This window comes from Leuciscus leuciscus (genome assembly GCF_965113295.1).
Source record: "Leuciscus leuciscus genome assembly, chromosome: 8".
In the NCBI taxonomy this organism is placed as follows: domain Eukaryota; kingdom Metazoa; phylum Chordata; class Actinopteri; order Cypriniformes; family Leuciscidae; genus Leuciscus; species Leuciscus leuciscus.
In genome coordinates this window covers 2,131,431-2,143,930 of record NC_138732.1, presented here as the reverse complement: position 1 = coordinate 2,143,930, position 12,500 = coordinate 2,131,431, and the positions used below count along the sequence as shown (strand labels likewise).

Sequence of the window (12,500 nt, the reverse complement as noted above, 5' to 3'; positions counted from 1 at the left end):
GGTTTCCCCAGTAACGGCTGAACACAAAGTGGTTTCCTCGGTAACGGCTGAACACAAAGCGGTTTCCTCGGTAACGGCTGAGCACAAAGCGGTTTCCTCGGTAACGGCTGAACACAAAGCGGTTTCCTCTGTAACGACCGAACACAAAGTGGTTTCCTCGGTAACGACCGAACACAAAGCGGTTTCCTCGGTAACGGCTGAACACAAATCGGTTTCCTCGGTAACGGCTGAACACAAATCGGTTTCCTCGGTAACGGCTGAACACAAATCGGTTTCCCCGGTAACGACTGAACACAAAGCGGTTTCGCGGTTAACGGCTGAACACAAAGCGGTTTCCTCGGTAACGGCTGAACACAAAGCGGTTTCCTCGGTAACGACCGAACACAAAGCGGTTTCCTCTGTAACGACCGAACACAAAGCGGTTTCCTCGGTAACGACCGAACACAAAGCAGTTTCCTCAGTAACGACCGAGCACAAAGCGGTTTCCTCGGTAACGGCCGAACACAAAGCGGTTTCCTCGGTAACGGCCGAACACAAAGCGGTTTCCTCTGTAACGGCTGAACACAAAGCAGTTTCGTGGTTAACGGCTGAACACAAAGCGGTTTCCTCGGTAACGACTGAACTCAAAGCGGTTTTGCCGTTAACGGCTGAACACAAAGCGGTTTCCCCAGGAAACGCGGTTTCCTCGGTAACGGCTGAACACAAAGCAGTTTCGCGGTTAAAGGCTGAACACAGTGGTTTCCTCGGTAACGACTGAACACAAAGCGGTTTCCTCGGTAACGGCTGAACACAAAGCAGTTTCGCGGTTAACGACTGAACACAGTGGTTTCCTCGGTAACGACTGAACACAAAGCGGTTTCCTCGGTAACGGCTGAACACAAAGCAGTTTCGCGGTTAACGGCTGAACACAGTGGTTTCCTCGGTAACGACTGAACACAAATCGGTTTCCCTGGTAACGACTGAACACAAAGCGGTTTCCTCGGTAACGGCTGAACACAAAGAAGTTTCGCGGTTAACGGCTGAACACAGTGGTTTCCTCGGTAACGACTGAACACAAATCGGTTTCCCTGGTAATGGCTGAACACAAAGCGGTTTCCTCTGTAACGACTGAACACAAAGCAGTTTCGCGGTTAACGGCTGAACACAGTGGTTTCCTCGGTAACGACTGAACACAAATCGGTTTCCCTGGTAATGGCTGAACACAAAGCGGTTTCCTCTGTAACGACTGAACACAAAGCAGTTTCGCGGTTAACGGCTGAACACAGTGGTTTCCTCGGTAACGACTGAACACAAATCGGTTTCCCTGGTAATGGCTGAACACAAAGCGGTTTCCTCTGTAACGACTGAACACAAAGCAGTTTCGCGGTTAACGGCTGAACACAGTGGTTTCCTCGGTAACAACTGAACACAAATCGGTTTCCCTGGTAATGGCTGAACACAAAGCGGTTTCCTCGGTAACGGCTGAACACAAATTGGTTTCCTTGGTAACGGCTGAACACAAATCGGTTTTGCAGTTAAAGGGATACTTCAGGATTTAGCATTAAGCTTTGTATTAGTAGAAAACCTGTAGTATTTCCGAATTACCGTGCTTTCCACCCTCATATCTCCCTGAGACGAGAGATTTATGTATTTTTTGTCTGGAAAAAATCCTCCGATGACGCAAAAATCGTCATTTTGCGTCATCGGAGGATTTTCTGGCCAGAGGCTAAAGACTACAGCCAGTAGGAGGAGCTGTTCCGCATGTGTTCAACCCGCCCATACGCTGATTTCACGCAGCCGCCATTTTGAAATCGAAAGTGAGGCTCCGGTGGGAAAAACCCCGGAAGTAAAGATAAACAACAATGCCTTTGGACTACCAACTTGAAGCTTCTGCCGCGATTTACACAATTGGATGTTAATATCCAATATAGGATATGTATATAGTTCCTTCCTGCTTCTTTTTTTACTTTTTGAATTATAAATTTTTTTTTTTTTTTTTATAAATGAATTTCACTGTATATAGTCTAAAGTATAAAAGAAATGTATGTACAGTTTTAGAATTGACACAACATCATTAAACACAACAATACGCCATCGCATTCACGACTCTCCTGTGATTAAAGGCGACACTTCCGGTTTTCTTCCCACCGGAGCCTCGCTTTCGATTTCAAAATAACGGCTGCGTGAAATCAGCGTATAGAGGGTGGATCTCACTCACAGAATGTGCACAGTGTCAGCCGTCTTTCTTTGGAAGCTAAAATAGCAGGCTCTTGTTCTGTGGAGAAAGCTGAGTAGTAGGAGAAAGCTGAGTAGTAGGGATTACCATCCTCTTTTTCCTGGACATGTGTGTGTGAGAGAGAGAGAAAGAAAGAGAGAGTGAGTGTGTGAGAGTGTGTGTGACTGTGTGTGAGAGAGAGAGAGAGAGTGTGTGTGTGTGTGTGTTTGTTTGATTGAGTGAGTGAGTGAGAGAGAGAGTGTGTGTGTGTGTGTGTGTGTGTGTGTGTGTGTGTGTGTGTGTGTGTGTGTGTGTGTGTGTGTGTGTGTGTGTGTGTGTGTGAGCGCGTGTGAGCGCGCGTGTGTGTAAGAGAGAGAGTGTGTATTTGTGTGTTGATCTTTCCATCTAGGCACAGATGCATCACTGTTTAAAAATATCCCGGTGTATAAAGGACGTGCAGGTGTGTGTGTCTGTGCTTTGTGTGCATGACGCTGCGTGTGTGTTTGTGATATTACTGTGTGTTCAGCAGCGACTCACTGAAACTGAACTCCAGTGTGTGTGTGTGTGTGTCTGTGTGAGAGAGAGAAACTGAACTCCAGTGTGTGTGTGTATGATCAATAATGCGCAGTTTCCTCTGAATGACCTCCTGAAGGTCTCGAGTCTCGAGCGCTTCATCCTCCGCTGAAGAGAATCATTTACAATCTTCTGAAGATTAATTCATAAGAATGCTTCTTGAAAACTCTGGCCAAAAGTCATGTGATGTGACATATTGTGCAGTTGTGCTTGTTTATTTGAGATAACGCACTGAAATTGTGCAGATGTTATTTTTGGCCAAAATTATTAACTCATGTAAACTAATGAGATATTAATAACTGATTATGTTGTAGTCAATGCGTGCTTTGAGCTCTTTGTTTTTCATGGATGTTTTTGCATAGTAGATTTAAACATAGATATCATATATAAACGCTAGATGGCGCAGTCACTTCCGGCATCACCGTTCGGCCATCTTACCACAGGGAAGCTGTGAATTAAGGTGAGTGATCAGCATGCACACAAATCCTCTTATCTCGCTGAAATCTTGACGGATTTACAAACGGTTTGGTTTCTTACAAACGTTATTAACGTGGCTATAATTCAGAATGCTTGAACATGTATGTTATAATTATTCATATGTATGCAGTGTATGTATGCAGTGTCATAACTACATCTCTGACGTTTATAACGAACCAAATCGTTTGAAAATCGGTAGAAAATTGAGCAAGTTATGGTTATTTAAAAGTACATGCACCATTAAAAGAGTGAGCGAGCACACTGTGGCAAGATGGCCGCCACATGTGGATGTCGACCTCCATTGGCCAGCAGTGTGCACGAGACATCTAGCGTTTATATATGATATCTATGGATTTAAACCTCTAGTTGTAGTTTTGTAAACCTCACCTGCACAATTTCTGCGCGGCGCCACCTAGTGGTCAGGAGGTATGAAAAATGTGCTCTCTATTATGAGAGCTATTTATTTTTGCTCAAAACTTGTGAACGGTTTGGCCGGTTTGACTCAATATGACTTGATTAAAATGAACACAGACGCTCAGTCACGCAGTAAAGCTGATTTTACTGTATTTCTACTGTTTATGTTGAGATAAAAATGTGAAATGTGTTTGTCTCACTTTATCTTTCATGAAGAAAAGGCAGAAGAGAAGCAGCTGTGGATTTTTACGTTTTCTAAAATAAATCACACTGAATGTCCAGAGCGGAGAATAAACAGCCCTGTGTCTGAATGACGACTTCTTCCTTATAAAGCCTTTCTCTCGCTCTCTTCTTTCACAGCGAGAGCAGTTTTCAGTCTTCTGGTTTATAAGGGTGTTCTGTTTATAAACGCCGGAAACTCTCTCTCTCTCTCTCTCTCTCTCTCTCTCTCTCTCTCTCTCTCTCTCTCTCTCTCTCGCTCTCTCTCTCTCTCTCTCTCTCTCTCGCTCTCTCTCTCTCTCTCTCTCTCTCTCTCTCGCTCTCTCTCTCTCTCTCGCTCTGTCTGAGTGGTTTTATCGCAGCTGTGAGTGTAAATACAGGATTGAGGAAAGATCTGGAAACATTCCCGCTTTGCCCATTTTTACTGTTGTTGTTCTTCCTTCCGTTTTATTTCATCTTTAAATGATGCAGTTCTTTTAAGTCTCGTCTCTTTGCTGCCTGTAAATTTAAAAACCTGCTGGGATTTAAAATCATCATTAAATATCATCCATCCAATACTGATACTGAGTTGATGAATAAGTTGTCATATAAAGTCGATTAAAATGCACGTTAAACTTTAGTCTGGTTGAGTTACGGTGATTTCTGCTCTGGTCGTGTGTGTGCTGCGTGACGTCATGATTATTTAAGGTGGATTTGCAGGTAATCTATTTTTAAACGTGTTTATTGGAAACATATGAGTCTCTTCAGCTCTAATGCTCGTCGCTCCTCTGTTCCTCTCTCTCTCTCTCTTTATATCGTTGTGTTTGTGATCCTCGTTCGGCCTCGTCTGATGTCATGAGAGAGCAGGAGTTCAGGTTTGATTCACGTCGGATGTTTACTCTGTGTTGGAGCCGAGGAAAGCCTGCAGGATGTTTGCTCTCAAAAAAATCAACTCAAACAGAGATTAAACCCGCTGGATTCAGCTTCATCTGGACCTTATTATGCTTCACTCTGTGTGTGTGTGTGTGTGTGTGAGAGAGAGAGAGCTGGTGCTTGTGTTAAAGGGACAGTTCAACCACAAATGATTCTGTCATCATTCACCATAGAAATACACGACCAGTCAAAAGTTTGTAATCAAAGTTTGTAAACCTTGAACCTGGTCTGTGACGGTCTGTTCATGTTCTGTGTTTCTGCAGGTCTTCACGCACTGAGGAGGGTTTTAGGATCCACACCTGCTCTCTCTGACGTCCAGGTGATGAACAGGGTAAAGGTCACGACCTCTGACCTCAGGCTGGCCATGACGGAGGTCAAACCCAGTGCGATGAGAGAGGTGGCCATCGACGTGCCGAAGGTACAGTGTTCATCTAAAGAATGATGATGAACTAATGAAACCTTCACATGCAGTGATTATCAGCATTCTGAGTGATGGATTGATGGACCAATCACAGCTGAAGATTTTAGATATAAGGCTCAAAAACACACAATTATGTTGGTGTGGTCAAAGTTTGGTGTAAATATGCCAAAAGCATTGCAGAATTACAGCTTTAAAATCAGCTGGGCATTATTCCAACACAGTCGGAGATGCAATTTTCAATAACCGTTTAGTCCATCGAAAATCTTCTGATAACCTTATGCCGGTATGGTTTGAAGATGATCTGAGCCAAATTTGGGGAAAATCAAACCAGCGGTCTAGGAGGAGTTCGGAAAAGTAGGTTTTTAAAATAATTCAACATGGGAATTAATAATTCAACACAGCAAGCTCAACCGGATATGGCATCATTGGTATCATTGTTCTCGGCGTGATTCAAGGAATCTATAATGACTCGAAACTATAAACATTGTTTGAAATGTCATTATAATTTTCCGAAACTTTTTTCATAATATACAGCGTTTTATGACTAAATTTAAAATGGCCGACACCCAGAAAACCCAATTTGGGAAAATTCTGTAATTTGATTCATAATGCTGTCCATTGAATCAAAAGAGACCCAGAGACTCCAGATTTGGTGGAGTGAATGTTTGGCCTGTTCTCTCTCTGTGTGCCAAATTTTAAAACTTTTTACCATACGGTTCTCTGGCCTGCCATAGTCAAGTCATCTTTATTTATGTGTGCTAGTGTTGTCAAAAGTTGCGACTTCGGCATCAAGTCGATACTGAAATTTTATAAATGTGATGCTTTGAGCGCTGTTGAGCGGAATCATAAACACCTCTGATTGGCTATATTCTTCACAAGCTCATCAAGTATGTCTGTGATTGGCTGCAATGATCAGCGCTTCAAAAACATGTTGTAAATATACATCAATGAGGCTCTTGAGCGAGCGCTTTCACACACACACACACACACACACACACACACACACACACGTTTGAAAGCAGCCGTCTATCAGCGGATCAGTCCTGCTTGTGCTTTCAAACGCTCCTGCCTCGCTGCCTGCTGTGAGTGTGTTTGCTCTGTGCTGTAAGCTCCGTCTTAGCCTCGTATTTTCCTTGTTTTGAACCATCATCTACTACAATTTCTAGTTGTTGCTAACTCACTGTCCATCTGTTAAAATGGCGAATATATCAGATGTAAGTAGTCTACCGCTTGGTGCAGGTGAGGACACATTTGAGCTGCACGCACTGCAGTCTGAGCTGGAAGCTGTTGAGAAACAGATCCACAACCTTTTATTGAGACAGGCCGAGCTGAGAGACCGGTGTTTGGCTCTTGAAACATCACGCGCCGATGCACACAAATCAGTGTTTAACGTTACTAACCCGCTGACTCCGACCGCGTCTACTCCGTGCGTTCCTCAGCATCGGTCGCAATCAGCCATGGTCTCGTTCACTCCGGCTCCAACACGCCACCACGAAGCCTGGGTGGTTCCGCAGCGGAAGACGCGAGTCAGGTTTAGACCAAGACTTTCTCCGACCCTCCCGGTTTTCGAGTTATCGACACAAAACCGCTTCTCCCCTCTACGCGAAACAGAACGCGATGCTGTGATCATCGGCGATTCCATCGTTCGGCACGTACACGCTACGTTAGGTACAAGTAAGGTGCAAAGTCACTGCTTTCCTGGTGCTCGTGTTTCTGAAATCGCTGCTCGCGTTCCCGAGATCCTGAACGGTGACGAGCGCGTCGGAACTGTGGTCCTGCACGCGGGAGTGAACGACATCAGGCTGCGCCAGACGGAGATTCTGAAGAAAGACTTCAGGAATCTATTCGATACGGTACGCAGCACATCGCCTGAAACAACGATCATTGTGTCAGGACCGCTTCCCACGTACCGACTAGGGCATGAAAAGTTCAGCAGATTATTTGCGCTAAATGAATGGTTAATGTCATGGTGCAATGAGCAGAAACTGCTCTTTGTAAATAATTGGAATCTGTTTTGGGAGCGTCCTAGGCTTTTCCGTGCTGATGGCTTACACCCAAGCAGATTCGGAGCGGATCTTCTGTCAGATAACATCTCCAAAATGTTAAATACCCTTTGACTAGTAACCAAAAGTCCAAATCATAGTCTCTGCTGCACCAATTCAACTGATATAAATACTAGTGTAGAACATTGCATAGAAACCGTGTCTATTCCTCGTTTAGTGAGATCAAATAATAAATCTAATGCAGGATCTAGGAAAAATCTAATTGTTATTAAAACAGAAAATGTTGCTATTAGTAAACAAAAACTATTTCTAAAGCTAGGTCTTCTAAACATTAGATCACTCACACCTAAGGCAGTTATTGTAAATGAAATAGTCACAGATAATAGCTTCGATATACTTTGCCTTACTGAAACCTGGCTTAAACCAAATGATTATTTCGGTATTAATGAGTCTACTCCTCCTGGATACTGTTATAAGCATGAGCCCCGTCTGATTGGTCGTGGCGGAGGTGTTGCAACCATTTATAAAGATATTCTAAATGTTACCCAGAAAACGGGTTATAAGTTTATTTCATTTGAAGTACTTGTACTAAATGTTACGCTCTTAGATGTTAGAAAAACATCCCTATTATCTCTAGCCTTGGCTACCGTATATAGACCGCCAGGGCCTTACGCTGATTTCCTAAAAGAGTTTGCAGATTTTCTCTCAGACCTATTAGTCAATGTCGATAAAGCACTAATTGTTGGAGATTTTAACATGCACGTAGATAATCCAAATGATGCGTTAGGAGCTGCGTTTACAGATTTATTAAATTCATTTGGGGTCAAGCAAAACGTCACCGGACCAACACATCGTCTTAATCATACACTCGATTTAATTATATCACATGGAACCGATCCAACCGATATAGATATCATTCCACAAAGTGATGAAGTCACTGATCACTACATGGTAACTTGCATATTACGTACTGCTGTAATATGTCATGCGGCGTCGCGTTATCAACCAGGCAGAACAATCCTCCCATCCACCATAGATAATTTCTCAAATTGCTTATCTAATCTGTCTCAGCTGCTGCCTGAACCCAAACAAACAGATGAACTAGAAGAACTAACTAGCACTATGAGCACCATTCTCTCTAGAACATTGGATGTGGTTGCACCTATTAAATTAAAAAAGGTCAGAGAGAAAAATAAAGCACCATGGTATAACAATACTACGCATGTTTTAAAGAGAGAAACGCGTATTTTAGAGCGTAAATGGAAACAAACTAATTTAGAGGTCTTAAGAATCGCGTGGAAAGACAGTATGTCACGTTATAAAAAGGTCCTAAAAGCAGCCAGGGCTGAGCACCTCCGCAAACTAATAGAAAACAACCAAAACAATCCAAGGTTTTTATTTAACACCGTGGCTAGACTAACAAATAAACAGACGTCACCCGAACAAAATATCCCGTTACAGTTCAGTAGTAATGATTTCATGAACTTCTTCACTGAGAAAATAGAAAGCATCAGAACCACAATTGTAAACGTTCAATCTTCAATCGCTCCTTATAATTCAGCTTCAATTATCACCCCGAAAGAACAATTACAGTGCTTTACAACTATAGAACAAAAAGAGTTAAATAAACTTATCACTTCATCTAAAACAACAACATGTTTATTAGATCCTATACCAACTAAACTACTGAAAGAAGTGTTACCTGTAGTGGAAGATCCTCTCCTCAATATTATTAACTCGTCTTTATCTCTAGGTCATGTTCCAAGAACATTTAAACTGGCAGTTATAAAACCTCTCATTAAGAAACCACAATTAGATCATAATAATCTAGCAAATTATAGACCCATTTCAAATCTTCCATTTATGTCTAAAATATTAGAAAAAGTGGTGTCCGCTCAACTGGGCTCTTTCTTGCAACAAAATGATATCTATGAAAAGTTTCAGTCTGGATTCAGACCGCATCATAGCACTGAAACTGCGCTCGTTAAAATCACAAATGATTTACTTTTAGCTTCTGACCAAGGCTGTATCTCAATACTAGTTTTACTTGATCTTAGTGCTGCGTTCGATACTATAGATCATACATTACTCTTAGATCGACTACAAAATTATACTGGTGTTCAAGGACAAGCACTAAGCTGGTTGAAATCATACCTATCTGACCGCTACCATTTTGTCTATTTAAATGGAGAAAAATCGATCATAACTCCAGTAAACTATGGAGTGCCGCAGGGATCTGTATTAGGCCCTCTGTTATTTTCAATATATATGATGCCACTTGGAAATATTATAAGGAAACATGGAATTAGTTTCCATTGTTATGCTGATGACACTCAAATATATATTTCATCACGGCCGGATGAAAACGCAAAATTTTCCAAATTGACAGAGTGTGTTAAAGATATAAAAGATTGGATGACCCGTAATTTTCTTTTATTAAATCCAGACAAGACAGAGGTAATACTTATCGGTTCAAAAAACCGCCCACAAAACCTCGCACAATACAACTTTAACATCATAGGATGTCCTGTTACTTTATCCTCTACAGTAAAAGACCTGGGTGTTATACTCGATTGCAACCTGTCTTTTGAAAATCATATTTCATATGTTACAAAAACAGCATTTTTCCACCTTAGAAACATTGCTAAGCTACGTAATATGCTATCAGTTTCTGATGCAGAAAAGTTAGTTCATGCATTCATGACCTCGAGACTGGATTACTGTAATGCTTTACTAGCTGGTTGTCCTGCATCCTCAATAAACAAGCTACAGTTAGTCCAAAATGCCGCCACTAGAGTTCTTACTAGATCAAGAAAATATGATCATATAACACGGATTTTATCATCACTGCATTGGTTACCTATAAAGTTCCGTATTAATTACAAGGTATTGCTACTGACCTATAAAGCCCTAAACGGCTTAGCTCCAGTCTATTTAACGGATCTTTTATCACCCTATAATCCATCGCGCTCTTTAAGATCACTAAATTCAAGGCTTTTGGTCATACCTAGGATATCCAGAACCACCAAAGGAGGGAGAGCATTTTCACATTTGGCTCCAAAACTCTGGAATAGCCTTCCTGATACTGTTCGTTGCTCAGACTCGCTCTCCCAGTTTAAAACTAGATTAAAGTCGCATCTCTTCAGCCAGGCATTCATATAATCCTACAGTTCAAACTACAATCCGGCCTCTAGCTCATAAATGCCAGAGGAGAACTGGCCCCCGACTGAGCCTGGGTTCTCCCAAGGTTTTTTTTTCTCCATTAGGTCACCTGATGGAGTTTTAGGACACCATTAGGTCACTTGATGAAGTTTTTCGGTTCCTTGCCACTGTTGCCTTTGGCTTGCTCAGTTGGGGATATTTTGGGGATATTTAATTTAATTTTATCAATCAATAAATTCCTCTTGAAACAAACTTTGTTGTATTATTTTAATTTAATACTGTGAAGCTGCTTTGATACAATCTGTATTGTGAAAAGCGCTATACAAATAAACTTGACTTGACTTGACTTGACTCCTGCTTTCAAAACACTCCAGTGCACTGATTATTGTAGCCAATCACAGACATATCTGATGAGCGCGTGAACACAACGGCCAATCAGAGGTGTTTATGATTGCGCTCAAAGCATCACATTTCTAAAATTCAGGTACCGACTTGGTACTGAAGTCGGCACTTTTGACAACACTTTTTTGTGTGTGTGTGTGTGTGTGTATGTGTATGTGTAGGTCCGCTGGAGTGACATCGGGGGCATGGAGGAGGTGAAGCTGGCACTGAAGCAGGCGGTGGATTGGCCCTTACGGCACCCCGAGGCCTTCAGCCGGTTGGGGATTACGCCACCTAGAGGCGTTCTGCTGTACGGGCCTCCGGGATGCTGCAAAACCATGATCGCTAAAGCCTTAGCCAACGAGAGCCAGCTCAACTTCCTCTCCATCAAGGTACGAGATGAGGGTTTGTGTGGGAAACTCATGTGAGAGCGTTTGGTTTATTATTATGGAGCAAAGAGAGAACAAAAAAAGTAGATGTATATGTTATAATTAGGGCTGGGCAGCGATTAATCACGATTAATTGCATACAAAATACAAGTTTGTGTTTACATAATATATGTATGTAATTATTATTTTGTATATATAAATACACACATGCATGTATATATTTAAGAAAAATGTGTTATTTATAAATAAAATAAAATATTTATATATAATGAAAATATATATGTATTATGTATGTGTGTGTGTGTGTATATATATATATATATATATTTTGTATTTATATATAATAAATATAGGACATTGGTTTACTATAAAACTCATACCTGAAGGTGTGTGTGTGTGTGTGTGTGTGTGTGTGTGTGTGTGTGTGTGTATGTATGTGTGTATGTGTGTGTCATCTTGATCTGATCAGGCGTGTTTGGGAGTGAATTCCCTCACTAGAGGATGTTTAGTCTGAGAGACGCTCACATTTCTGTTCGAGAGCCGATATGAATCTCTCCAAAAGCAAGTTACGGAAAACACACACCCTCCGAGAGAAAACCCAGATCACGAGTGTGTGTGTGTGTGACAGGAGGTGTTGAAATGCATTATGGGACGAGAGGAAGTGAGCTTGACTTGAGAGAGAATGTTTATCAGACAGTTCTCGGCTTCTGTCTTCTGGTTGGTTGTTATTTGTCTCTCATCTGTTTCTTCCTGTTGAGGTGATCATCTTATTAAACATCTTATTAAATCTTATTAAACATAAACTCAGTGCTGCGATGTTTAAAGCCTGACATATGAAATCATTAGCCTGACGTCGTCATACTCAGATTCTAGTCAGAATGTGAGTCTGATCTGCTCCATTGAGCTTTGATTATGAGGCGTGTTTCAACCGAACCAGGAAAGAAAATGCCTCTGCACTCAATTGGATAGACCTACAACCAATCAGAGCAACGGAGTAAGTGACGTATGTTTTTCATTCATGTTTCCGATCGACAGATGCCTTGATCGTGGTTCTCTGTTCCTCTTTTAAAATGAATGCGCTGTCGATATCTTCTATAACAGACGCGATGGCGGAATCTACACATGATGTTTCATAAACAAAGTTCGAGAGGAGCACGTTCAAATAATCAATCCAATCAACCGTCTATGGTCTACACTATCAGCATGAGAGGAAGCATATATTTATTCACTCTGTCAACTCACCTAACATTCCTTGACAGTTTTCAGCATCCCTCCACTCACTCTCGGCCTGTTCTTCCACAGCCTGGAACACGGGGGGAGCACTTTGGGTTCGGGCCGAATACCGAGCCCTGAGC

At 41.9% G+C, this 12,500-nt stretch overlaps 1 protein-coding gene across 1 annotated transcript in view; it reads left to right on the top strand.

Moving 5' to 3' along the window:
* Window positions 1-12,500, top strand: part of afg2a (AFG2 AAA ATPase homolog A) — a 72,075-nt gene that overhangs the window by 13,989 nt on the left and 45,586 nt on the right. The window contains exons 10-11 of the mRNA XM_082176965.1: window positions 5,053-5,207; window positions 10,939-11,148. Coding sequence (XP_082033091.1) covers window positions 5,053-5,207; window positions 10,939-11,148 — 365 coding nt within the window. The remainder of the gene's footprint in view (window positions 1-5,052; window positions 5,208-10,938; window positions 11,149-12,500) is intronic.